At 38.2% G+C, this 27,604-nt stretch overlaps 3 protein-coding genes across 3 annotated transcripts; 1 reads left to right on the forward strand and 2 right to left on the reverse strand.

The window, feature by feature from the left end:
* The first annotated feature begins 1,656 nt into the window (after positions 1–1,656).
* On the forward strand, positions 1,657–6,005 carry dynlt3 (dynein light chain Tctex-type 3). Its single transcript, XM_058381639.1, has 5 exons — positions 1,657–1,813; positions 3,252–3,293; positions 3,400–3,523; positions 3,632–3,709; positions 5,299–6,005. The coding sequence occupies exons 1-5, from the start codon at positions 1,688–1,690 to the stop codon at positions 5,367–5,369; spliced, it is 441 nt and encodes a 146-aa protein (XP_058237622.1). The 5' UTR covers positions 1,657–1,687; the 3' UTR covers positions 5,370–6,005.
* A 54-nt stretch (positions 6,006–6,059) lies between these two features.
* Positions 6,060–16,996, reverse strand: LOC131347529 (cytochrome b-245 heavy chain). Its single transcript, XM_058381636.1, has 13 exons — positions 16,842–16,996; positions 16,439–16,531; positions 15,517–15,627; positions 15,340–15,424; positions 15,096–15,244; positions 13,161–13,342; positions 11,957–12,086; positions 11,273–11,365; positions 10,874–11,127; positions 9,702–9,864; positions 8,814–8,960; positions 8,424–8,548; positions 6,060–7,604 (listed from the first exon to the last, which is right to left on the reverse strand). The coding sequence occupies exons 1-13, from the start codon at positions 16,884–16,886 to the stop codon at positions 7,487–7,489; spliced, it is 1,695 nt and encodes a 564-aa protein (XP_058237619.1). The 5' UTR covers positions 16,887–16,996; the 3' UTR covers positions 6,060–7,486.
* A 157-nt stretch (positions 16,997–17,153) lies between these two features.
* Positions 17,154–27,396, reverse strand: xk (X-linked Kx blood group (McLeod syndrome)). Its single transcript, XM_058381638.1, has 3 exons — positions 27,066–27,396; positions 24,503–24,765; positions 17,154–19,465 (listed from the first exon to the last, which is right to left on the reverse strand). The coding sequence occupies exons 1-3, from the start codon at positions 27,308–27,310 to the stop codon at positions 18,651–18,653; spliced, it is 1,323 nt and encodes a 440-aa protein (XP_058237621.1). The 5' UTR covers positions 27,311–27,396; the 3' UTR covers positions 17,154–18,650.
* Positions 27,397–27,604: the final 208 nt, after the last annotated feature.

Genomic DNA, 27,604 nt, shown 5'->3' on the forward strand with positions numbered 1-27,604 from the left:
TTTGTAAGAAAATAATACACAAAAAAACTATACATTTAAAAGAAACTAGTACACAACAACCAACTATTTATTTCTCATTTCAAAATATTACTGCACCTTTGCACTTTTGACATTTCACTGTCTTTTTTTTTATTCTTTCACATTGTATGAAATGTATAATAAGTAAAAGGAATTGAGTGAATTTAGCCTGGGGTTTTCATTATTAGAATGTAATAAGTGTTATTAGTAGGGAAGGGAGGGATTAGAAGGGAACCTCTTCCTCATTTGGGTGACACTGAACAGTAAATGATGTAAATGTAACTAAATAATGTCCGTTCTACAACAGCAACCAAGGGCTCATGGGGACCTATTAGGTCAGTGTAGTTTCTGAGTTCATTATAGACACTAATTCCTTGCTGTCACAAACTGACAGATGTAACCGCAGATCTGTGACGGTGTGAGTCTCCAAGTGGCTCTGTCCACGGCTGTCTCCTGGTCACAGGCTGTCCACACATCCATCCACAGCATCAGTTAGCACCACCAAGAGACGAGACTCCGACCAGGGGTTAGAGCAAGTGATCACACTGGAAGCTTAGAACACTGGGAGCTCGGGAGTGGGATGTATAGCTCGACAGAGAAAGACAGAAAAACAGAGAGAAAGATATTAAGTACTGACCTGATTTCTGTCACCCTGGAGTTTCACAGGCTGATGGATTGGATTATGGGTAATATATCCCATAATAAGGCAGCATGTCAACTGGTAAACCTCATTCCACATGTAGACCCCGGAAAGCATTTCAGAGACTCAAACCTGACTCTGGAAAAACACTGTAGCAGAACCAGTTAAAGTAGGAAACTAAGCTTGCAGTTCAGTGACTATTTTATGTCAGCTCACTGAGAACGGGGAGAGTTTTGGCAATCCCCAGCTCATAAACTTTATTTAATCAGTCAGTGTGGCTTAAGAATTTTCTGTAACACTGTGCAATGTTATGCTAACTCTGTTTAAATCTTTGGGGCATGAAGCTTTATCATTTACATAATTTAGAATATCTCTAATCTATTTTTTTTTTAATTCTGAAGGAGCCTATCGATTATTTAAATTGGTGATTATATTATATTCAGTCATGTTAGTTGCTTATACAGCAATAGAGGTTATTTAATCATATACCCGTGCTGTTATTAGAAGTTCTAACACAATGCATTTGATTTCTTGGGATTTTTAACTCCTTAATACCAATCAGAATAGAGAAAACTGCTTTACCTCTTGTACCTTTAAATTCTAGTTCCATATTATCCCTTATACCTTTATATTTCTAGTATTTTTATTATTTTTTGTTATATTTTATTTTATTATATTTTATTTGTTATATTTTATTTTATTATATTTTATTTGTTATATTTTTGTTATATTTTGTACCCTTCAATTTTTGTTTTCTATTTTCTATTTTTTTATTTATGACCTTATTAGCTATGCTTGTGGATACTGCTGGAAGTTGTAATTTTTCCATTGGGATGATCTATCTATCTATCTATCTATCTATCTATCTATCTATCTATCTATCTATCTATCTATCTATCTATCTATCTATCTATCTAACAGCGCTGCGCTGTAATTATGGATGACTGTCACTAGATTGCGCTGCATTGAAACGCTGTGAAGCAGACCGAGAACAGCGATGGCTCTCTGCGCATGCGCACTATTTGACGCATGCGTTTTGTGACTCGCCGCCTTGGCGTTGAATCGGGCAGTGACAAGCGCTTGTTTTCACACTTTTACTCATTTTCTATTTTTTTTTACGAAACAATAATGGAGGAGTTCCACTCCGGAGATGAGGTAAACCTGAGTGCACGCGCTGACTGGGGCAGAAAATAAGATCTATTTCACACAGAAACCGGTGCCCAAAAAAACAGATGAGGCCGGACATCATACAATTAATGAGATAACAGGAGGATATAGGTTTAATGGGTTTAAGGAGAGGATATAGGTTTAAGGAGTTAAAATACATCCGGTATTGTACTTTATAAAAGGTATCCGTTATTGTACTTTATATTGTGAACAGTTCCGTTGTAGTCATGTAGACTCGAGATTTCCGGGTGTGGCTGAATGTTTCTATGGAGAGTTTGTTTATGTAAAGGTAGCGGTGAGTGACCATCAACAAACCTGTGTGTGAAATAGTGCCCTGTCCCCTGACCCCCGATCCCTTACTCCTTATCCCTGTACCCTTACTCTCTATCCCTTATTCCTTACTCACTATTCCTTATCTCTTATCCCCTATCCCTTACTCCTTATATCTTATCCCTTAATCCTTATCTCCTACTCCCTATCTCGGATTCCTTACTCCCTATCCCTTATTCCTTATCTCTCACTCCTTGTCCCTTATCCCCTAGCTCTTATTTCATATTCCCTACTCTGTACCCTTAATCCCCTACCTTTTATCTCCTACATCCCCTTCACTCTACTCCCTATTCCTGATGCCCTACTCCATATGTCTTGCTCCTTACATATGTCTGTGAAAATTGTCAGTCATGTTTAGTTAGATCTAACTAGAAAGAAGTCCAGTTGACATGACTCAACTTCCGGATGTTTCTTACGTAGTGCATTCTGGGTGTTCATGATTCCTAACCCTGGTGCTGGAGTTCTCTCTGCTCTCTGACCTAAACATTGTGGCGTGTGTGTGTGTGGTAAAGCAGGGGCAGCACTCATACCAGCTTCCATGGTTCTGAAAGTGAATTCATCTTTTATTTTATTGCTTTCTTTGTAAATGATTATTATTATAATCATTATTAGTGGGATTAAAAGCAAATGTAAATAATATTAACTTTAAATGACCTGCAGTTTCACTAACACAGGAAGTGCTGTTAAGATGATACACTCTGTTTTAAAGCTACATCTGTATGAGTGGCTCCAGTAATCTAATAGGGGGTTTGGCAACATTTCTAATATTAAACATGCAATAAATACAGGGATTTTCTCTTACTCAGGAAGTTTCCCAGGCTGTAAAAAATCTGGGGAATCCTGTCTGCCGTAGACTGCGTTGTTTGAACCCTAATCCAATGCAGTCCCTTCGTGTGCTTGCAGTTTCTCCACCGTACATTTAGACACGGCTTAAAAAATTATCCCTAAGTAGTGTGTAACATTGTGAATAGAGCCATATTTTATTTGAAAACATATTTACATAGCTCTAATAGTGGTCTAAATGTTCAAACATAGTACAGAAACAGTGCAGCATTCAGTCAAGTTCTTTCTGTTTTTGTTTCTTTCTGTATTTTAGGCTGGATTCAATCCTGATGATGCAAGTAATGCAGTTAAAGAGGTAACCTGCATCAACGACACAAAGAACATTGACATTAAGCAGGATGGGAAAAGTAGAGTTAATGTGCATTATGTATCAGAATGAACTGTGTGTGTGTGTTGGGCAGTGTATCGAGGGTGTAATTGGAGGTGTGGACTACAGCCAAAATAAAGTGAACCAGTGGACAGCAAGCATTGTGGAGCACTCTCTCACTCAGCTGGTTAAACAGGGGAAAGCGTACAAGTACATCGGTAATGATGGCATCATTTGCTTCAGCATTCTACTTTTTGCATAAACATTTTCCAGATTATTTTAAACTCTGCTTATCGTCTGATCTCTGCTTTGTGTGTGTACTTTAGTTAACTGCACTATAATGCAGAAGAGTGGCGCTGGACTCCACACGGCTAACTCCTGTTACTGGGACACCACCACTGACGGTAAGCACAATGGGCGCCTTAGGTACACATTTAACCTTCTGTGCACAAAACATGGAAAATGTGTGTCTTTCTACCTTTTAGATTCTGTAAGGAGTTAAAGTACACCATACACAGTGGTTTGAGCTGGAAGAAGGATTTTTAATAATGTGGTTCAAGTTAAGGCTTTGCATCAGAATAATCTAGAAAATCCACAGTATGATAACTGCATGATGCAATATCACAGTTTTTCTTTGCCACACAGCCTGGAACGTACAATGATGGCTTAATTAAACCACTCAGACTTCCCTTTATTAGTAAACGAATTACCTGAAAAGATCAAATCATTTAAAAAATAAAATGTCTTTTGGCTCAAATGGAACACAAAACAAAATGCTGAAACATGAGAGATGCCATTCTCAAATGAATCAGATTCTTACTAAAATCAGGACCCTTTCCTGAAGAAAGAAAATATCACCCTGAACTTTAAACAAGGTGATTGTACAGGGGCATTACACTGAGCAGCCTTCTGTAGCATTATTAATAACAGATTCATAAACTCCCTACAAAAACACAAGACTTTACATTATTGTCAAACTGGATTTGTGTCTAAACAGTTTAATTCACTTAAAAACAAAAAGAGGTCAAATGTTTGGCTTCCAAAAAAAAAACACAGAGGAGTTCAATATTATTCAGGATTTTCAGTTCAATTCAATTTTTTTGTACAGCACCTTTTACAATGGACATTGTCTCAAAGCAGCTTCACAGAAGTAGAGAAACAGAGAGCAGGCAATTTAATTAGGGAAAAAATAAAATAGTTTAATAATTTAATTTAATAATTTATTCTTATTTCTAGGTATTTAGTTTTTTTAAAAATATTTTTTATTTTCATTGTTTCCCCTCCCCTTTCTCCGTTTCTCTTCTTTTGTAAAGCTGCTTTGAGACAATATTCATTGTAAAAGGCACTATACAAAAGAAATTGAATTGAAATTGAATTGAATTAATTCCAATTAATTTCCAGGAGGCTGGTGGGAATTTTGTTCCATGTAGTGCATTTAAACTATCTTCTCCGTCAGAGAGCTAACTAGCATACACTTTTCACAAGTAAAATTAACGCTAACGACAGAGAATTACTGATCATCCTGCAGCCCACACACCATACAAGCTGAAAGTTTGCCATACTTTATGATTACGTACCTTTAAGTAAATATTGAAGAGCTCCGAAGGGTGTTTCCTTCAATTCCTGTTTGAAGACCGAAAAAAAACTAAAGCTTCTCCCGATACAAGAGAACAATTACCTGCAATATGCAAGTAAACATTTTGAAAACAAAAGGTGAGAGCGTAAAATATTGAGGCAAAAGAGATCATTTTTCATTGGATTTTCATGAATGAACTAGCCGCAAGACTTGAGAAATAATCCTGCCTCTATGTTCCTGTCACAGTGTGTCTTTATTCTGTACTTAACACCCAGCTCAGGCGTTAATGATGAATAACTGATAACAAACCACAAGACGCATTTGGATTTTGTAGTTATGACATTACATCTGCATATGCAGCAGCAAGAAATCCCAAATAAAATGTCAGCACTTGTTTTTCTTTTTCTTTCTCTGTAGGAAGCTGCACAGTCAGATGGGAGAATCGCACCATGTATTGTGTCGTTTGCGTGTTTGCCGTTGCTTTGTGAACCAGAGTCACGCTGCAGCATGCCATGAGACCAACACACACAGACACCAGGTGGCATCATGAACTTCTTTCAGCCTCATGAAGCAGAGTGTTGTTACAGCCCTGTGTTGTTGGGCTCAGGATCGAGCGACTGAGTGAATTCACCTGACCAGTACTTTAATATTGTATCATAACCGCTTGTGTTTGCCATTCATCATTTTTAACTCCTAACATTTTTGTGTAGATTGTAAGTGCGTAATGCAGCAGGTAGCAAAAGAGTTTGTTCAGTTTGTTGAGATAAAATTCAGTGTTGTGTAACCGAGCACATGAAATGAATAACTTGATAACACATGACTAGAAAATATCCAAGGAAATGAATCAGATAGATATCTTTTTGTTAATAAGTTGTTTATCCAACAGTTCTTGTGCAAGGTTTATTGAAACTTCTGGATGTAAATCATCTGTTTTAAACAGGTATTACATTAAATGTGTTTCCAAAAACAAAAATTGGTATTTCTATTATAAAAGCATTAAAAAAATTCACTCTATCCTGTATCTGATTAGTGCACAACTGTAACAGCATATAGCTTTTTTTAAAATATAATTTTCTCTCTTTATTTATGAATGGCTTAAAAATAAAGATGGTTTGTGTCATTCACATTGCAAGTATGGTCTGATTTAAACAGCATTGCTACAAAGAAAGCAAAGGAGAACTTGTTTAAACTTTTATTGAGATTTGTCCGGTTTGCTTCCTACTTACTACAACAGCAGAGGAAAGAGGAAATACAACACCAGGCAGCTATTTCTAAAAACATTTCCACAAAATCGTTTCACAATTTGATTTCACAATGTTAGAAGAAATAAAAAAAAAGTCTTTTGGATATTTTATTTTATTTTAATTAATTAATTTAATTATTTTTTGCCCAAATGTCATGAAATTTGTAAGTCCCAGTCTCATTTGGTACATATATCATCTAGCAGAATGTATTGTGATGGTTGATATAGTGTACCTTATATAAGGCAACAGAAAGAAAGAAAGAAAGAAAGAAAGAAAGAAAGAAAAAGAAAGCCTCTTGAGTACTTAAGTGGAGTTAAAAACGTGAAGAAAGCATTAGCTATAAATTTCATAGCGAACATACAGCACATCAGTGCAAAGCTATGATCTTTGAGCCATTTATATCAACATTACAGCTATTCAATCTCCTATTGCAAGCAAAAGCTTCATAATTCACACCTTTTCATGCAGTCATTCTTTCGCCTCATCACACCTTTATAGGAGTTTATTTTTCATTCAATCTTTCTTTCATTCTTTTGAAACTTTATGCATCATCTGTCACAATGTAGTGCATGTGACGACCACAGGTTAGAATTTCAATTCAATTCTATTTCTCTAGAGCGTTTAACAATGGATATTGACACAAAGCCGCTTTACAGAAATATATTAATTCAGGATATAAAATAGAAATTTTTAGATTTAAAGTGATCTCTAATAAGCAAGTGGCAACAGTAGGAATGTAAAAAAAATGACTTTGTGTCATTTCAACACACTTTCTGTACAAAAGAAAGAAAAGAAATACGGTTTACTCAAAACTGACATATTTTTCTTTTCTATACCTCCAGCTCTGACGGCTCTAATGTTAATGGATTTTGATCTGTGAGTTTTATGTGAAGATGATTATTTAGAAGGAAGTTTTATTTTTTTGTTTTGTGGCCAATCAACAGAGAGGAAAAAAGTTTATAGCTGTTATAAGGTAAGTGATAACAGGAACTAAACAGGAAATTTCACTATAACTGGATCAAATGTGTGATGTGCCATTTTTAGTTCTTGTGTTAGTAAATTGTTGTCATATATGAGGAATAAAAGAACTCAGGATGTGCTGTTATAGGAAAATTATCATTTTCAATGACAGTTACAGAGGAAGGACTCTGGTGACTCTGGAAGCTTATAGTAAACACATCCAAATCGCTCCAATATTGAAATCCTGGACCACATATTAGAAACATATTGATGTTCCAGTTCAGAGGCTACCCATAAAGTTTGAATAAAAAGATTTTTTTTCTTCTTCTGCAGTAATCGCACACACACTACATATGAGATTTGATTATTTGAGTGTCGTATCCACTATCCATTATCTAAGTTTAGAAGTTCTCCTTGTTGAAAATGAACTTGACTCCAGCCTGTGACTGGCTGATACATTGTTTTTCTAAAGCTTTTGCCAGAGGACCTGGTCCACAGAGAAACACCCCGACTTTAGACCTGTAGGAAGGAGATAAAGAAACAAAGCAAGAAATTAGTGATATATGGAAATATAGACAGATATCTAGCTTTGTGCACAATGCAGTTGGTTGCAGTCTGTAATGCAGGATTATTCAGCTAAAAGTAGTAAAACTCCTTATAGAGCTACATAAATGTACATCTATATAAATGTATGCTGTCACTAACCAAGCCAGAGTGGTAAATTAACTAAAAATGTCATGAAAGTCCATCCATCTGTCCATTTTCTGAACCACTTATCCTACAAAGGGTCATGTGGAACCTGGAGTCTATCCCAGAAGAACTGGGGATGCCAACCCACAATAAAGCACAATCACACACCACACATAAGGAGCAGTCAACTAAATAATTAACATAAACACATAGATTGACTGCAACAAGTAGCAGAAAAGCTTCTTCAGAACCTGCAAAGGTTCAGCTTTCGGTCATTTTGATCTCTTTTGGTCATCTTTCAATCATTTGGTTATATTTGGATATATGGTGATCATTTGGTCATATACTGGTCATTTGGTTATATTTTGATCATTTGGTAAGTTGTTGGTCATTTGGTCATATATCAGTCATTTGATAATATATTAATTATTTGGATATATGGTGATCATTTGGTCATATACTGGTCATTTGGTCATATGTTGATCAAATATTGATCATTTGGATATATGTTGATCATTTGATCATATTTTGGTCATTTGGTCATATAGTGATCATTAGGATATATGTTGATCATATATTGATCATTTGGTCTAGCAAATCTTTTAATGCTAACATTATACGCCATTAGTAATGCAGTGTATCACATACCCTGGGTGAGTGGTAGCAATAGTGTTAAACTCATTCTCCCAGTTGGGTTTTCCATACAGAGTTTTCTGCTTCAGGCCAGTGATGGGGTCATTTTCTGCTTCATGGTGAACTCGGAAATGAGCAGCCTGTTACAAAGACAATTATTAAAAGGTCAAAAACAATAGAGCATATTGCAAGATCTGGAATGCTGTCTGTATCAAATAAAATAAAATACAAAATCCCCTCCTGTTACATTAATCCAATAAGATGGCTGTTAATAGAAATGCTCAATAATACTGAATGCTTACAAATATTAGCAGTGGAGAAGGCCTATACATGAATAAATATTTTTGAAAAAAGATCATCCATCTGATGTTCCCCTTAGTGTACTTTTGCAGAAGTGAATCTGACCTCTGTCTCCTTCCAGCGAGTGAGGTAAATGTTGTAATTAAGGAAGTTGCTCATTTGTTTCTCGTTCATCTGCCGCTCCAGGGACTGTAACAAGTCTGCAAACCATTCAAACGCCTGTGTTTCTGGACACAGCCAATAGAAGTAGATCTGCCAGGGTCAAAAGGGCAGAAAAACAGTTAGTGTGTAAAGTTAAAAATAAAAAAAGTTAAAAAATAAACAGTTAGTATGTATTCTATAAGATTAAATCCTTTACATATTGACACATTGAGGGAGTCAAGTATTAGTACAGTACAGTTTAGTATTTTCCCTAAACTACACATTGAATTTTCAACATAGTTGCAATTGTTTTGCACTTCTGGATGTATATTTAGATCCATATTGAGGAAGACTGCAGTGAGTGAAACTCCCTGAGGAAAAACTCCCTGAGATGGCATGAGGAAAAAAGGAAGCAGACTCAAAGGGAAATTCATCCTCTTCTGATCATAAATAAATCATTATTCCTGCACAACTGTCCATATTGCAATATATCATAAAGTCAAATAGAACTAAATGTACTGATATGTTCAGTGTGAGCAGATTGTGAGTCCTGGGATAAGCACAGGACAGTATTAATGATCACAGCAGCATTTATTAGCAGTTATTAGGTACAAAATCTTCTAAATCATTGCTTGGGCATACAGTGTTTCTGTTATATAATCTTCATGGAAAGAAAAAAACTTTTCAATTTCATTTTGTTTTAGTTCTTCTGCATTTCCAGAGCATGAGCAATGAAAGCATAATACTAATTATTTCGTTTACATCTAGAAGCATTTTCAAGAAGTAGGTCCCCTGACAAGCTGCTACACTGTCACGGCTTGGCTTTGTAAGTCACCACTGATGAAGCCTCACCTTTTTGGTGAACACGTTGGTGTTTTGCTGGACAGTTTTGTACCACACAGACTTGAGGATGGATGCAAAGGGAGTAACACCGATGCCTGCACCCACCAGCATGACCACCTCATAGCGAAACACATCCTCACTCGCCGTACCGAAGGGGCCGTCCACTGCCACCCTGCACACACACACACACACACACACAGGCTCAGCTCTTAGAATAAAATGTAGCTATAATAATAATAATTGCACTTCCTGTTATGGTGGATCTGGGGAACATTATGAGATTGTTTGGATTTTCATACATTCACACACTACTTCTCAGGGGGTAATTTCTAAGGAGTGTGAGAGGAAGCTGGAGAACCCAGAGGAAACTCATTTGCAGATAGAAAGAACATGTGAAACTCCATATTTTTATATATATATATGATCTCAGAACACACTGGACTGAAACCATTATTATTAGTAGTAGTATATTCTCACTTGTGATCCTTGTTGTTGTTTTTTATACCTGTATGTCAAAACAGTATTTCTCAAAAGAGGTAGCAAGAAATGTTTGTGATGATGAAATCAACACTCAGTAACTGCTCCCCTGCTCTCACTGAAATCATTGCAAAGGTCTGCTATAATCCGCTCACTTCTTCTTTCCAATAGCATGGTATAACCCTGCTAAAGCCACATCCCCTTTTCACAAGAATGTAGTTTCCCGGTTTGTGACTCAGCCACACAATAGAGCTCTTTAGAGACAAAATACAAATACAAGAGGCATAATTTAGTACTACTAACATTAATGATGGCAGTAAAAACAGAAAAATTCATGTTTTCTTTCAGTAATATTTGACTTTTGTATCCAAAGTATCACCATCATTCTTCATTGCGGATTCTATTTTCAGATATCCTCCTGTTGAGTTTAATACTCATTATTTTATTTTCTCCCAATGTGCTATACAAGGCTCTTGAGTTTGGTGAAATTTGGAGCTTCTGTTGTTGCATTATTAGGCTTTAAATATATGGCCCCTGGTATAACTTGCTCGAGTTTTTCTGCTTGTTGTCAACTTGAAGGCTGAAAAGTTTGGTGAGGTTTGGTGTCAGTTAAGAGATATATTGCTCAGGGCCTCAGTGGGGCAGGGTTGGTGTGAGTGGATTTAGAGTGGAAAAGTCTACATTTTTTAAATTATAACACTTACCTTGGAAGTTCCCAGGCTTCCTGAACTCCGGTCTTGTCCCCGCCGCATGCCTTGTACAGGGCATCTGTCCAATCTCCAACAATACGGATGTGAATGCTGAAGTGGTCTTCCTCAGGAGCGGAGGTCAGGGTAAATGGATGCCACTCCAGGTGCGAGATGGATGGACACTTCATGAAGACGTATTGACCCACCTCCATCTTAAAGCCTTTCTTCTTCAACTGCAGCTCCAGCGTCTTGGATGGATGCATCACTACCTGATGGGCAAGAAACATTGAACTAGACTCTTGAACAAGGAGCTTCACAGCAACAGATACATCAGTCTCAGTCATTTTTCTCATTATGCATTACTCACAATAAAATAAAATGTTTTTGTGCTGAATGTTGTATCCATACACTGACCTTAGTGATAACCACCTTCTGCCTTGAGCGGTAAAATCGGATGAGCATCTCGAACACGTACAAGATCATCGGTGCAAGGACCCACTTCCATGTCTGTGAACAAAGTGGTGGCTCATTGTTGGAAATAACCTCATGTTCACGATAAGAAAAGACTAAGACTATAAATGCAAATAAGGATCGAAGAGTCTCATTTTTCACAAACTTTAAGTGCCAGTGTCTGAAAACAGTCATAGAACTCGATTACAGGTTTCATCCGAATTAAAAGCAGAATCTTATTGATCAGTCAGGTCATTTACCAGCCATGAACATGTGTGTATTTGACTTCCTGATGTCAAAATCTAAAGAAAAATTACCTTAAAAGTAGCAGGAACTGACCTGGTAGGGCAAATGCATGGAAAATACCCTGCATCTGGTGACCTTCAGGACTTACACATGAACTCTGATTGTCTATTGTATATAATTACTATATAAATAAAACTGATCTGAATGCATTGCTTTTAATGAATTCAGATTTTCTAATGTAATTATTATTTCATTTAAACTCAATAATAGTGAAAAACAGTGAAAAATAGTGAAAAACAGCACTGCGCTATACAATAAACTGTATTAATCTCTGTGTTTCACTGAATGTTATTGTGTGTATTTATATCAATAGTCTTGTGTCATAACTGGAAGTCAGTTTACCCCTGGTGGATTTCCAGCGAAGTGGGGTACAGGACAGTCACTGTCAAGGCCCCATCTCTCAAACCGCTTGCTACAGTTTTGAGGTGCATGTCGTTTTAAATCGTCCAGGGTCTGGCCTCGTACAATACGACTGACAAATGACAAAACACACACACACACACAAACACACACATATGCAGAGGAAGATTAAGTCTTTGCTAAATCACTGTGTTGCAAATATCAGTGTGATACAAGCAAAAGGTTGCTTCATTCCTTTGTTGCACAAAACAGCTGTTAGTCCACACTTTATAAATCCAGCAAAATTCTGTTCGGTTCGAAAGGTCCGACTGTGAGATTTTAAACCCAGTCAACACTAATATTAATACTAGGGCTGTCAAAATTAATGCGTTATTAATGCGTTAACGCAAATTCATTTTAACGGCACCAATTTCTATTAACACAGCGCGCATTTTCTGTTTGACCCTTGGCCTTGCCCGTAGTTTGGGAAATGGGAGTTGCAGCAGCAAGCCGAAATTGAGAAAGAAAAATGTCTTCTTTATATATAAAACCATGTCTGATGGTTTTGTCGAAAAGACAAAAGTCTGCATTTATTGTGGATCTGAGTTCTGGCATGGCAAGTGGTATGTCAACCAGATGGGGACCAGGTCTGGCAGTGATGGCACTGTTTATATGATGGCATGCCAGATGTGGCCTGGTTATGGTTTGCTTTATGTGGTGTGGCCCAGTGCTGGCCCTGTTTTGGCCCATGTCTGGCCCACTTCTGGCAAACCAGACATGGGCCACCAAAGAGCCGTCATTCTTTGTGGTATGTGGGCCAAGTGTAAGTTCATTGTGTGGGCCAGATCTGGGCCAGACCTATTTTGCTATCTGGGTAGTGGCTTTCTTTTGCTGCATTTATGTGTGCTTTTGTACTTCAAACTCAGGTTACAGATGATTACTGAACAATTATTATGTCTAGATTATCTAATGATCCGTGTCCAGTAGACGGTTTTAGTGATCATTTTATTCTCTATATTGTTATTTTAACCCTAACCCTAACCCTAGCTAGAATTAAATGCATTAGCTTGCTTCCATTGGCCTTGAAAATACACTCAACAGAATACAATCATTCTAAAGTAGAAAAAATATAGGCTGAAATATGTAGCTTAATAATAAAACGTTTCAGATGATAAAAACAGCATCAGTCTATCCTGCTTGCACTTACCCGACCCCATGGAGCACCAGTCCGATGAAAAAGATGATGAAGAGGTGATGGGTGAACCAGAACACCTCAAAATAGGACCTGCGAATGACCTCCATGGAGGAGGTAATGATGAGGATGAGGGCGAGGGTGATTACTACGCCTGTCAGTCCTGCGATCGTGGTGAACATCACAATGATCTGGCTCTGTAGCGCGGCAAAGTATGCAAAAAAAAAAATTACATTTTTTTTAGTTATATTATATATTCATTTTATTTTACTAAAACTCGGTAAATGTCTTTCAGTCGAGACTAAAAAGAAAAGATAAACAGCGGATCAGCGGATGCTGAGGCGCATAGTGTGAAGAGGTCGCCAACTTTCTGCAGAGTCAATCGCTACAGACCTCCAAACTTCATGTGGCCTTCAGATTAGCTCAAGAACAGTGCGCAGAGAGCTTCATGGAATGGGTTTCCATGGCCGAGCAGCTGCATCCAAGCCATACATCACCAAGTGCAATGCAAAGCATCGGATGCAGTGGTGTAAAGCACGCCGCCACTGGACTCTAGAACAGTGGAGACGCGTTCTCTGGAGTGACGAATCGCGCTTCTCCATCTGGCAATCTGATGGACGAGTCTGGGTTTGGCGGTTGCCAGGAGAACGGTACTTGTCTGACTGCATTGTGCCAAGTGTAAAGTTTGGTGGAGGGGGATTATGGTGTGGGGTTGTTTTTCAGGAGCTGGGTTTGGCCCCTTAGTTCCAGTGAAAGGAACTCTGAATGCTTCAGCATACCAAGACATTTTGGACAATTCCATGCTCCCAACTTTGTGGGAACAGTTTGGAGCTGGCCCCTTCCTCTTCCAACATGACAGTGCACCAGTGCACAAAGCAAGGTCCATAAAGACATGGATGACAGAGTCTGGTGTGGAGGAACTTGACTGGCCTGCACAGAATCCTGACCTCAACCCGATAGAACACCTTTGGGATGAATTAGAGCGGAGACTGAGAGCCAGGCCTTCTCGTCCAACATCAGTGTGTGACCTCACAAATGCGCTTCTGGAAGAATGGTCAAAAATTCCCATAAACACACTCCTAAACCTTGTGGACAGCCTTCCCAGAAGAGTTGAAGCTGTTATAGCTGCAAAGGGTGGACCGACGTCATATTGAACCCTATGGATTAGGAATGGGATGTCACTTAAGTTCATATGCGAGTCAAGGCAGGTGAGCGAATACTTTTGGCAATATAGTGTATATATATATATATATATATATATATATATATATATATATATATATATATATATATATATAAATGTAAAATTCTCCTCGGGTCTAATCTGATCTGCTGCAGCACATGTTCACACTGATGGATTTGATCTAAAAATGGATGGTAAGCTTTTGCACATGTACAGTACGTGTCAGCTTGAGTGCACACTGTCACTGAAGCAGAAAAGCTAACTTACCAAATACGTAAAGAAATAAAATAATATAAATATTAATGTAAATATTCAGACATTTCTACTTTTCTCTTTGGTTGTTTCCAATAATATCCTTTATACTGAAAATTGATTAAATGAGAAAAGAAACAGAAGCATTATAGAACAGACTTTCAGATTAATATAATCCAGATTTTACTCCAAATCCCTGACCTGTGCTATAAACGTTTCCAGATCTACAAGAATTTTCTGGATGATCACCTCCTGCTCATGATAGGTGTGGGATCCACACATGCTGTTTATTTTTGATATTTAATTTGCTAGGAAAACTAAGGTGATCATCTGAAATGCCATGAATACACTTCCTTTAACTGTAGGTTAAAGAAGAAATAAATTTTGTAGTTTTGTATCATTCTGGTGTATTTATATGTAACACAAGGGATGGAACTTTGTGTGTGTGTGTGTGTGTGTGTGTGTGTGTGTGTGTGTGTGTGTGTGTGTATGTGTGTGTGGGGTGTTATACTCACTGTCTCCTTTGTCCGGATGGGGTTGAGGTAAGACTCATTATTCTTGTTTCCAATTAGAGACAGAACATGGGCCAGTGATGTGTTATTTTCTTCCCGCTGTGCAGACTCAAAACGCTCGAAATTAAACAGATGAGCAATGGTGTGCACGGCTGATAGAAAGACGAGAGAGAAGTGCTCATAAAGATTTGATTATTATTATTTTCTTTCTTTCTCTGATGTAGTATATAAGAAGTCCAATTGGTACCTGTGTGGAAGGCGATCATGTAGGCCACCAGTTTGTGGAAAGTGATGTTTCTGTCAAGTTGACGAGCAGCTGTACGGCTACAACACTACCCAAACATCCAAACACACAGTTACACACTTGTACTTTCCCCTTTTTTTGCATTTGCACTTTCAAATTCGTTGTGAGGCTTTGTCTGACCTGTATGGTGCCTCGCAGGAAGGACAGAAGGTTTCGGCATACAGGCAGGAGGATCAACATGCAGTTAAAGTTCAGACACGCAGCTGGAGCTCTTGCCCACGGCAGTGCATGCTACAGAGACGCAGACAGGAAATGAGAATAAATACAGTACACTGGAAATGTAAATGTGACAGAGAAGTGATACATTTTTGCTGTATCTACTTTAAGCTCTAACATGTGCTTTGGCTGTATGTTGTGGGTTCAAGTGAAAGTAGAAAAAGCAGAAATGATGGCAGTTTTATGACAAAATCTTACATTAATGATAATGTAATTATCATTATGTATTGTGAAATCATAAGCACAGTATTACAGTTTCCAGCAAATCAGCTTTTCCTGAAGAACAGTGGAATTAAATGTACAAGATTTTTTTAGCTTATTGGGGTTGATGCTGAAATATAATTCTATAGGCTATAATAGTGTCTTGCAATACTATGTTTGTAATGTGTATGTACATCAACAGGGTTGCCAGATTGGATAAAGGGTTTTGAATACATATGTTGGATTAATAATATCAGCATTCTAAACCCCCAATTAAGCAACCCAGTGCTTCTCTCTTTGGCAACAGTAATTATGAGAAAAAAGCTCTGTTCCTATTTGAAGGCTTTGATTGTCACATGACTATTAAGAGGCATACTAGCAACATACTATCACTCTTTGAATAAAAAAAACATCCAGTCTACGTAAAATTCACTGCATAACAACAAAGATGCTTACTGTACTGTGTAAAAAGCATTGTACTGTTTCCTAAACTGTAAAATTGTAGATGTAAAAGCTAAAGATTTGATTGTCTTGTGTACAAATACTACAGTGAATATTTGTGTTGTAATAATAATGCACTCATCATACAGCATACTATCAAACACCCTGGCTTAGTGAGCCTCACCCCGAGGATGACCCTGCTGTAGAAGAAACGTTCGACCAGAAATGCCCTGTAGAATTCGACAAAGAGGTAAGCGTTGATTCCAAGCCATACCAGCTGAAGAGAAAAACAGCAAGTTACAACAAGTCCCGAATGTTCGATTGAACAGAAATGGAATATTTTAAACATACTGTAAAGTCTAATAATAAGTGTAACTATACCTTTATTTATCTGCATTTTTATTTATCTACACAATTTCTACTATTTTCACTTCTGGAGGACGTTAAACATGTTCCTGTACTATCTATCTATCTATCTATCTATCTATCTATCTATCTATCTATCTATCTATCTATCTATCTATCTATCTATCAACATAGAAATGTAGAAATAACCTTAAAGTCATATTCAGAAAGAAAAGACTTACAATAACAAAGATGGAGAGTCCTTCATTTGCAGCAAAATTGCCCATGCTGAAAGAACATGTGATTGTGTGTGTGTGTGTAAAAGAGACATAGAAGTGAAAGGTGTTTAGTATATAAGGCAGGGAGTAATGGAGGAAGTTGAATCAGCTTGACAGAGTCAGCCCACCAGAACAGATGAAGCGCACTTCCTCAAAGTGTGTGTGTGTGTGTGTGTGTGTTCGTTACAAAAAAGATTAGTACAAAAGATCTTACAGAGAAGAGAGACACCTACACTCTTTGTTACTATGGAGACAAAGACACAAAGTTCTGTGCTCTTAACGTTTTTGTTTTTTTTTATTCAGGTTATTTTCTTTCTCCGACTCCACTTACAGAAGAAAGCTGTAACAAGCAGTCATTTGTAGGTCACATTTTAAAATGACTTTAAGAAGACAATCTACAAGATTATTTTCATTTACCCAAACACCAGAGGGCACCGGAGGCTTAAATACAATCTTCGAAGCCGTTTCTATTCCTTTAGCAAAAGACGTATAGTGTGCAAAACGTGGTCTCGTTTCATATAGAAGCAGTTTGTGAATCAATAAAAGTGCAAAATATAAGTGTGAATAATTAAATATTTAAATAAAGGGGGAAAGCTTTCTTAATACAACAGGCAAACTTCCTTAAAAAATCTTACTCTAACCTTAATTATAGAAACATAGTCATGTAACATCCTTCTGAATCAGTGAATAAAACTTTCATCTTGTTTGAGTTGGATGCTGGTAAAAGGACGCTGTTCATCATCACGACATCAGCAAGGAATAAACCTGAGAAGCTTTTAAGCTTTGAAAACACAACACAGGGGACAGATACAATGATCGGGAACACCAAATCCGGTGGCTTTCTGATATGGTTAGAGCTTATGTCGCTGAAAGCATTTACATGTTTAGTATCATTTGTTCGACATGAAGCGCAGAAGCCAAGAAACAGGAAAAGCAATGTAAAATATTAAAATGGAATATATGGAAATAATATTTATGTACACAGAAAAAAAAAGTTTTGTAAAGATGTCCAAAAACAAATCTGATCAGGAGACCATTAACTGCATGGGTTTGTATCTGCTCTCAGTTTTAAGTCACTTGATAAGGAATAAAATGTAACTGTGTGCTTTCATTAGTCATTGATGCAGAAACTCTAATAAGAGGGGTTTCTATATAAAGAGATTTTAGTTTGGAGAAAATTTTAAAACCACTCCACTGCACATGCCATTGTAAGTGCTTTTATAATACAGTATTGTTAAATTTAAAAAAAAAAAAAAATCTTTACAAGAGACAGTACACTTTTACATCATTATGGGAGTCAGGGAGGTATGGAGAAGTAAAGAGAGAGGAGTATAGACGAACAGAGAGACAAGCAGACAGCAGCTTACATGACGAAAGCAGCATTCTCTTGTTGTTAAACAGCACATGCATTCAGCAAAAGCACTTAAACAACCCAGGCCACAATCATGCTGACTGATTTGTCTTAAAATCCAGTGAACCAAAAAAAGCTTAGAAAGTCTTAGGAAGACTTTTGACATAATCCACAGAACATACATTTTACTTCATTGGCTAATTAAGCTGCTGGTCCATAAGGGGCACTTAAAAAAAATCAGCTCAAGTTCAGTTTCATATATTATAGGCTCAGTCTGACACCTGTGTTTATCATCAGTTTTTGCCTGAATCACGTTTCACATTAATTCTCAGCTAAAGCGTTCGCTTGCTAAGATTGTCCACGTGGTTTGCCACCTACTCCATTTCTCCATCTGTACTGTGGCTCTTTACTTCAGTAGGGACTCAACACAGACACTGGTTTATGTCTCCGTTGGTGCTGGAAATTGGTTCATGTTCCACGTCTTTGGCTTGATCGGGGCTCTCTAATGAGACTTTTCCCTGCGTGCATCCGGGCTGCGAACACGACACAGCCGGCATCCGTAGTGAGCCGCAGCATTCCCACAGTCCCTGCACCGGGCTGGAGGAAAACAGGTGCCTGCAGGGGTGGCAACACTGATAGAAGAGGAGCATAAAGAACACAGCGAGGGCATAGCTAAGAAACAGCAGCAGCTCAAGCACTGGTGCGTCTACTTGTCGATAAAATTCAGTGCGGTGGGTGAACCAGAGAGACGTGAGCGCTATGTTCTCAATGAAGCGTATAGAATAGTAAGCAGTTGCTCGCCTCCAGCCGTAATTTTTGTCGATCAGGTCAGGGTCGTCGAGCTTGAGCTGCACCGCCGACCAGCAGAAAACGTTGATCCCGGCATACAGGAAAGTGAGCATGGCGAGTGCAGTGGCCGTACCCACGCGCGTCAGCGTCTTCTCAATGCTCTCGGGAAAGGGTGAGCCGCTGCGCCAGAATGACGCCCAAGGCTGCAGAAAAAAGGCGAAGAAGCTGAGCATGACTACAGGCAGCAGCCAGGCCTTCAGCACGGAGCCAAAAAGCACAAGCACAGCAACACGTGTTGCGATCTCGAAGCTGCGCCACAGCAACACGCAAACGTACGCCGCTGGACGCACTGACACCGCGTAGTCATCGTAACGGATCTTGATGGCTAAGATGTTGCAGCGCAGTGCACCGTACACGATGGACAGCAGAGAGATGACCATCAGGGTGCCTGAAGAAGAGAAATAGAAAAAGAAGGGGACAGACAAACATCAAATTAACATTAATACACATCAATGTTAAAAATCCTGCGTAAACTCTAGAGGTTCCTGCATATGAAAATTTTCTGATACTCAAAACATCACATCTGCTACCAACAACCAACAACCATGCTACAATTTAAAGTCACAGTGATCATACTTTTTCTTTATTCTGAAGTGCATGTGAGCTTTTGATCTGTATCTGCATGATTTTATGCACTGCGCTGCTGCCACATGATTGGCTGATTAGACAAATGCATGATTGGGGAATTCAAGTGTTTCTAATCAAGTGGACAGTGTGTGTATAGCCATTTACACCATGAAATGTAACTCTAAACTGATACAAAAATTTAATTTTCCATTATTTTGAAAACTAATCATTGGCAAATTGCTGTGGGACATAGAAAAATAAAACAGTGTTAAATAGTATTGTTAAAGCCACATGTTGCTCCACTAGGTGACAGAGCATTGTTAATAAATTTCCTCAAACACAGTTACATTAGTCTCACACTTCCCTGCCCCTGAGTCTATTCAGGTCTTTATTTATTCCTACTTATAATCTCAGTTCAGCATAAGTGGCTACAAATATAGATTTGTCTCTGATTACCGTATCTGCCTGTAAATTGATACCTGATATAGACCACAATTTAACTAGGATATTTGGAACACCTTCAATAACAGCTCTGAAATGACATCCTCCTGCTTGTGGCTCTGTTGTAATGCAATCCAGCGAGAGTAAGTGTAAACACAATGCAATGCTCAGATGATTAGTTGAATGCAGTGGCAGCTTCAGGTATTTGCCACCCTAGCCCTTAGGCCTGTTCTAGTAATCAATATGTCAGGACTCTCCTATTGCCTCAGCTGCTTCTTAATATATGTCTTCTTCCGCTCCATTAAATCCTGATGACTTCGCTCTTTTACTGACAGTTAGGATGAGATTCCCTGGGTGCGGGTAGTATATTTCTCTACCAGTGCTTCTTGTACTTTGTGCATATCGCCATCTCCTGATACCACTAAAGGTGGTGAAACCTTTAGTGGTATCATGGAATTGGACTAAATACATAACAGGAGTGGTAATGGTGCAGCAAGTACTCAGACTCTTTAGTCTGCTTTCCCTAAAATCCCTGAGTTCCTAGAGACAATCATTACAGTTCCCCCAGTTCACAGCTAAAGTTTCTGACAACCTCCAAGTCCAAATGTGGCCCTTTATATCTTACTAGGGACTCAGAACAGACACTGGTTGATGTCCCCACTGATGGTGGAAATGGTCAACAACTCTGGCTTGATAAGAGTTCTCTAATGAGACATTTTTCCATTTTTCCCTTTCTTGACTCCCATTTTCCCTTTTCTCTTAGCCTTGTTGTATTCTTATAGAAGTCCCTCAAGTGTCCCTCTGACTGCTGTTCCAGCAACACTATCCTCTGCTACTAATCAAATTCTATATTCTAATTTCAGAACGTAATCCTGGGAATACCCTCAAATTCACTACAAACCAAAACCCTGCTACAATGGATATCATTTTACCTACACAACCTTTCGTCCTTAGAGCCAGGACCTTTAAGCGTCACTCAGCCTTTAAACATATACCTGACTCGCCCCTAAATTTGGTTAGTGGTGACAACCAGTTCTGGGATATTGATCGGAAGGTTGAGGTTCCAAGCTCCATCACTGTTATGCTGCTACTGATGGGCCCTTGAGCAAGGCCCTTAACCCTTTGCTCCAGGGGCACTGTATAACAGCTGAACCTGTGCCCTTACATTGACTTCCTTACATGGAATTTGTTGAAGAGATATATCACTGTGCTGTGATATAGTATAAGTGATAATTAAAGGCTACTTCTTCTTCCTTTTCCTGAATCCTAGTCAGTCCCAGGTCCTGGCTCTGTTACTTTCCCTGGCTCTGATCAAGCACTTGCTGAGATCTGGAATTGATTTGATTTACCCCACCCTTTCATTCTTCCTTTTCAGTTTCATATCTAGTCCCAGCCCTTGAGCCAGTTCTTGCCACTCGCCTCTGTACCTGATGTGCACTAAAAACATTTACTGCTGCAACAGTCCTTGAATTGTTCAGACTACCAAATCCAGAAAAATCCCTTCCAACATATGGCCTCTTTCAGTGAATTAGTCTCCACTCCACTAATCCTTACCTACTGTATTAGTTGCCAAAATTTCCCAAATGATATACCACATGCCGTGATCCTCCATCTGTACCACGGTCTTCCAAGCAAGGTGTATATTCTCATTTTAGGGCATGCTGTTTAGGAAATCACTTCTCGGCAGAAAGTACAACAAACTGTGCAGATACTGTTATGAAAACAGAGTTTAGTACTCTTACATTGTGATTGCATTGGCAAATATATATGACGATATATGTGCTTTTAAAGATGGATATGATTCTAGGGTAAAATTCTTTAGGGTTTTGCAAAATCAGAATATACATGGGAACAAAGTTAAAATAATATTTTAAGAAGTAAATTTAAGAGCTAGTCTTTTGATTAGGTCTAATTTTGGTTATATCACTGACAAAGTACAAAAGAAATTCCAAGCTCTCAGGCATTTTATCATTGTGCTGGCACTGTTAGTAAGTATGAGTTTCCAGACAAATCAAGAGAGATCGAAAGAACACTTTCCACTGACGTGAAGTCTGTTTCAAGCACCATTACCCTTCAATTCACTTCTGTTCTGTGATCAAACTGACAGTTCTGACAGATTATATTGCAAGAAAGGACCTTACTGCTTATAAACTTTATTGTTATAATACAGTAAGATGTACACTATTGTTATTGGAGCTATAATTTCTAGGAATTTAGTTTAAACTAGAGGTAGATAATGCAAGTCTAGCTACGTAGCTATCATTTATCAGCTAGTTTGGTATTTGAAAAAGATAATATATAGCTTTTTTGTGATATTCAGGATTCAGGACTCAAATTTAAGATGTATATCTGGCAGTAAAAGAGTATAACTGAATACGGTACAGCTGTAAAATTCCAGTAGTGTTTTTTTTACAGAAATATTCTATTAAGATGTAGCCATTTAAATAGTTTTGTGCTCTTTTTAAGGATCCAGTACAGTGCAATTATTATTATAGTATGTGGGTTATATACAATAATGACAGTAAGCTCCTGCCAGTGAGTTACTATACATTTCCAAGCTAATGTTTATAGTGCACTATGGAATTAATAGTGTCTTGGCTCAGGCTTGCTGTCTCGCCACGATTAGAGCACTGTTTCAATCGAATTGGTAAGAAGCTCAGACGCAATTACAACATACAAAATGAGGTTAAATACCTGTGTTACAGCGTTTATACTAAGCAACTACAGCAGAAACAATAGATTTACCTGTTTTCTTCTTTCATTTATTTTTATTTTTGATTTGAATCAGTTGATTTTCTCTTTTTAGTTATGTATAAAAAAGGATTCAAGCACAGTTTTTCTCATTTAATTTGATTTTATTGTTGTTTCAGCCTATTGCTTATGCTCTCTTTATGTCATTTTAGCTCTGTGTCTTTGCGCTGCCTCATGTGTGTGTTTTTAGTAAAGAATTCTACTTGATTTGTGTCAGAATTCTATATATCCACAAGCATGTATGAATTTGAAATTTCATTTATTTTGGTTGCTGGACATAAGGCAACACTTCTTCCATATATATACTGCAACAACACTGCTGTTGTCAACCTTCATCTAAACACTCATATCCTTTGAAATGGAGTGTGCATCCTTGAGATAAGCCTCATGTGATAAGTGTTTTGCTGTCATGTGGCATAACTGTAGAATGTAGCAGAGACGTGGTGGGGTTGAACGCTAACATGAGAAGCACTTAGTAAACATGTGCTGCATGTGCTCTTAGAGGTCCAACTCTGAATTTCTGCTGAATGCTTCTTTAGGGATTTAGGAATAGAATAGGCGTGGTAACAAATGAACATTTCAAGCTAGTCTTCTGAGCGGTCTTTTGTTATGGTGATATAACTAATGCTATTGTAGCATACTATGATCTTGACTATAGTGTATGTCATGCTCATTAAACAGTACATTTTGCTCTAGTTTAGAAAAACACAAACAAAATGTAGAACCTGTCTTTAATAAGCTCACATCTCTAACTTTTAATGCAAAAGTTAGAAAAACTATCAAATGCTTAACTGTTTTTTTTTTAAACCAAAATAAAGGGGGAAAAAATTCCGCTATTTAACCATCATGGCTTCTGTAGCAGATCCTCTGTTTCAGAAAGGGGAGAGTTTTCACAAGCTGTTATAGATTTTTTGAATTTTTATTTTAATTCATCCTTTGATTAGTGAGTTGATAATGCCTTAATTATTAAATCCGAATCCCAAAAACAGAATATTTTTAAGGACAAATAGACTGAGCAGTCCATATGCTAGACTTCAAGGTCAGACATCCTGTCTAGACTTCATGCTGCTAGACTAAAGTTGTAAGCTAAAGCACCAATGTGAAAGAAAGGTGTCTTATTTCTAGCCATAAACTAATCACTAAATGTTGGCACTGTTCCTTCATGTCAATTGCTTATCTGAATTCTTGCCAGAGTTTTACATTTTAAATGTCATTTGAATTCCCTGAAATGTCAAACTGGCTTGAACACTGTGTGCAATATTTACTAAACAGGAAAATAAGGTTTGTTTAAGGTTTGAGATGTGTATTCACAAATAATAGCAAGGAAGGTGTGTCTTTCCTGAATCAATTCAACTGTACAAACACACACACTCACACTCACAAACACACACACACACACACAGCAGGGCCCGGATAACCTGAATAGACAGGAAGCTGTCCACATCCACTCCAAGTTCAAGAACACTGCAATATAACAAGTTATTGGAATGCTGGGGCTGTTGTTGTGCTCTAAAATGCACTTCTGTTCACCACATGATAGCAATAACGCTAAGGAACGTGATCTGGATTATAAGCGACATTCATATCCAGAACTTTCAGTGTGTGTGTGTGTGTGTGTGTGTGTGTGTGTGTGTGTGTGTGTGTCTGTGTATGACCTTTCCCTAACCTCTCCCAATGGAAACATCCTTTTGCAGCACACAAATGTAGAGCTGCAGTGTGAGCTGAGGGGCGGAGCCCAAGAAAGCCTGGATGACAGAGGTTCGAGCAAAGGCTGCTCGGTGAGCCACCAACTTGCCCTCGGCCTGCCCCACTTCATGTTCCACTTCCTCGGCCTGGCCACACCGAGGCATTTGTTTCTTTCTAGTGATGGTGACATACGGCTCCTCCACCTTCCCCGAGCTTCCATAGATACAAAAGGCATCCAAACACCTGGAAAAGAGTGGAGTTAGGATTAGTAGGGATTACATTATCTCCTGCATTTTCCTCTAACCATTCAAACCAGGCTTTAAGTTGTTTTTTTAGAACATTCTATTACAAATGACTGGACAAAAAGTTATTTCAGTAGGCACTGTATATCATTAGGTATACCCTAAAATGGCATCACATGCCATCATAACATGCTGCTCATTTAAAAACAGAGATAAATAAACAGCAAAAGAGTTCCACTGTGTTTTTTTCCAGTGAGTTATGATGAAGCGAAGTCCACTACATGCCAAGTATTTTTTATAATAATAAATCTATTTAATGTAAAGAAGTAAAATATTGGTTAACATTTTGATGTATGAACAAATATACAGCACTTAAAGGACCAAATATTCACTTCCACTAAAAAACCCCCAAATCATTATTTGAATCTAGTACACAACACGCACAGAATACACTGTAATTCTTTTTTTTTTTGTTCCCTGTATTCCCATCATAGTAACTTGAAAAGCCATCCAGTTTCCGTCACACATTCCAGTCACGATACTAAACATACTCCTCAATTAAATATTGTATAACTGATTATTATAAGATGTGCATGACTAAACAGCATCATGCAATTAGCCTTGATTTCTTTCCACACAGTATCCCAGTGAGAACAAAATCACCACAACAGAACAGGGAAGTGAAAAGGTTCAAATATGATCCAGTAATATAGTCTTCTAGCTGATCGATTAACCACAGACATGCGAGAAGGCAGAATTTACTGCAGTGAGTTACACCTTCTCATTGTCCCTTCTCAACAAATTAAGCCTGTTCCATTGAATTCAGTAGAAAAATGTATCCACATGCCTTTGCAGAATTTGACATCTGTTATCTCAGTTACATTAACCCTGAGGGACAGAAGTCAAGACACAGCAGAAAGTTCACATCCTGTTTAAGAGAAAACACCCACACTGACACTGTCCTTAAACTACAGTTTCATTCTTTTTAAGGGCAAACTTTCATACAATTCACAGCCTAGCAGTAACGTAGCATGATCATCATATAAAGCCTGGTGCTGTTGTTTTAAGCACATCACATTAAATTGTGCTATTAACAATCAATTCAGAGGTACATTAGCACAGAGGCTAGATAAATACCGCCTAGGGGAGGGCACTTGCCAGATCCACTGGGCCGTTTTCCTAGATAACTTATTTAAAATGCAAAGGGCTGCTCTTCCATTGAAAAGTACAGACCTGATGTTTGCTTTACCAAAGCATCTAAACATAGCTATTCAAAAAAAAAAAAAAAACACATGCAGCTGATCACAATACTCTGATCACACCACTGGGCTAATAATATAGACATAACGGCTCACAATTCACCCATTTGAGGAAGGTATCTGAAGTTACTCTAGAAGCCATTGTGAGAAAGGCTTTTAAAATGGAAGTGTTCATTATTGATGAGCCACACACAGCCCTGAAACACTGACCAGTGCTATCTGATTAGGACAGCAGCACAGGCCATGCTGTTGATCTCTACTGGAACACAAGGCAATGTATCAATGTATCAATTATACACACTCTATATGAGACTGATGGACAGCTGGAGCTGACATGTTGACCGCTTTCTTTGAAACGCAGTGACACACTATTCACAGTGTCATGCAGATTTAAACACATTCCTACTCAATTTAATCATGCCAGCATTTAATCACACACACACACACACACACAAAGTTAAACCATTTAAACTGTTTTTTTACAGTGACATACACCACGGTATGGTTAGTTAGCTCTAATTTTGTACAGATGGACTTATATAAACACTGAAATGCATCAAGATACATTTTTGTGCGTTAAAATTATTCGTTATGACTGCGTCATGGAACACTGACGGGATTTACGCACAGCTCTGTCACATAAAGAAAAAAACAGTAGAAAAAATAAATAAATAAACAAAATCTGCCTTATTGTGTGAACGTACCTACAAGCTATTCTTATCCAGCAATATCTGATGAAAGACTCTACACCCTGTTTAATGCGCAATGTGTCTGACAGTTATTTATTCAGAGTAATATCTCAATAAATCATTTCTTACAGTTATTTCGTTGCCCAATCTCGCAGCAAATATCTTCTTTACAACTTGATGAATAAACATGTTCCTAAATCAGCAGATTTGAGTTAGAAACTGTTGAGATTCCTGTTTTGTTGCTTTATTGTGACGCTGTATAATCCATCCTAACTCACCCTGGAGATCACAGACCATCGCGCTTGATGGAAGCATTTCTTTCCTTTCATGATGATAAGAGGGGAAGATGTTACCTGATCACAGGTCCAAGCTGCAGAAGGTGCAGCAGCAGGATGAGCGGCCTGTCTCTGCTCAGGTCTCTGTGGATGAAGATAAGGGTGAGCTGCACCAGCACGCACGGCACCAGCGTGAAGAGCAGCGTGAAGCCCTGCCAGATCTTATCTCCGGCCGAGCGGTACGTGGTGCTCAGGTACAAAGCTGCCGTCGTTTCGGCCGTAAACAGAGAGACCGACACCAGGACGGAGCTGGGCAGTCTCATCCTCTCACCCCTCACTCCGCCATCCTGATCCGCTTCTGTGCGCTGCCTCTCTCTCTCACATACACACACACCAGACACACACTCACATATACACAGAGCGCAGCACCACGGGGGTCTGGGTTGCCATGTTCTGTTGTGTTTACTATTCCAATTTTTTCCCCATATCCCCCATAGACTATATTTCCATGGACTATAAACTCGATTCAATTATATTTATAATTATGCAATTTCTGTTTTGTTTTAAGACGCATACTCCATACACATGATGCAGTGTTTGTATTATAATCAGACTAT

Source organism: Hemibagrus wyckioides, linkage group LG27 (genome assembly GCF_019097595.1).
Source record: "Hemibagrus wyckioides isolate EC202008001 linkage group LG27, SWU_Hwy_1.0, whole genome shotgun sequence".
Classification (NCBI taxonomy): Eukaryota; Metazoa; Chordata; class Actinopteri; order Siluriformes; family Bagridae; genus Hemibagrus; species Hemibagrus wyckioides.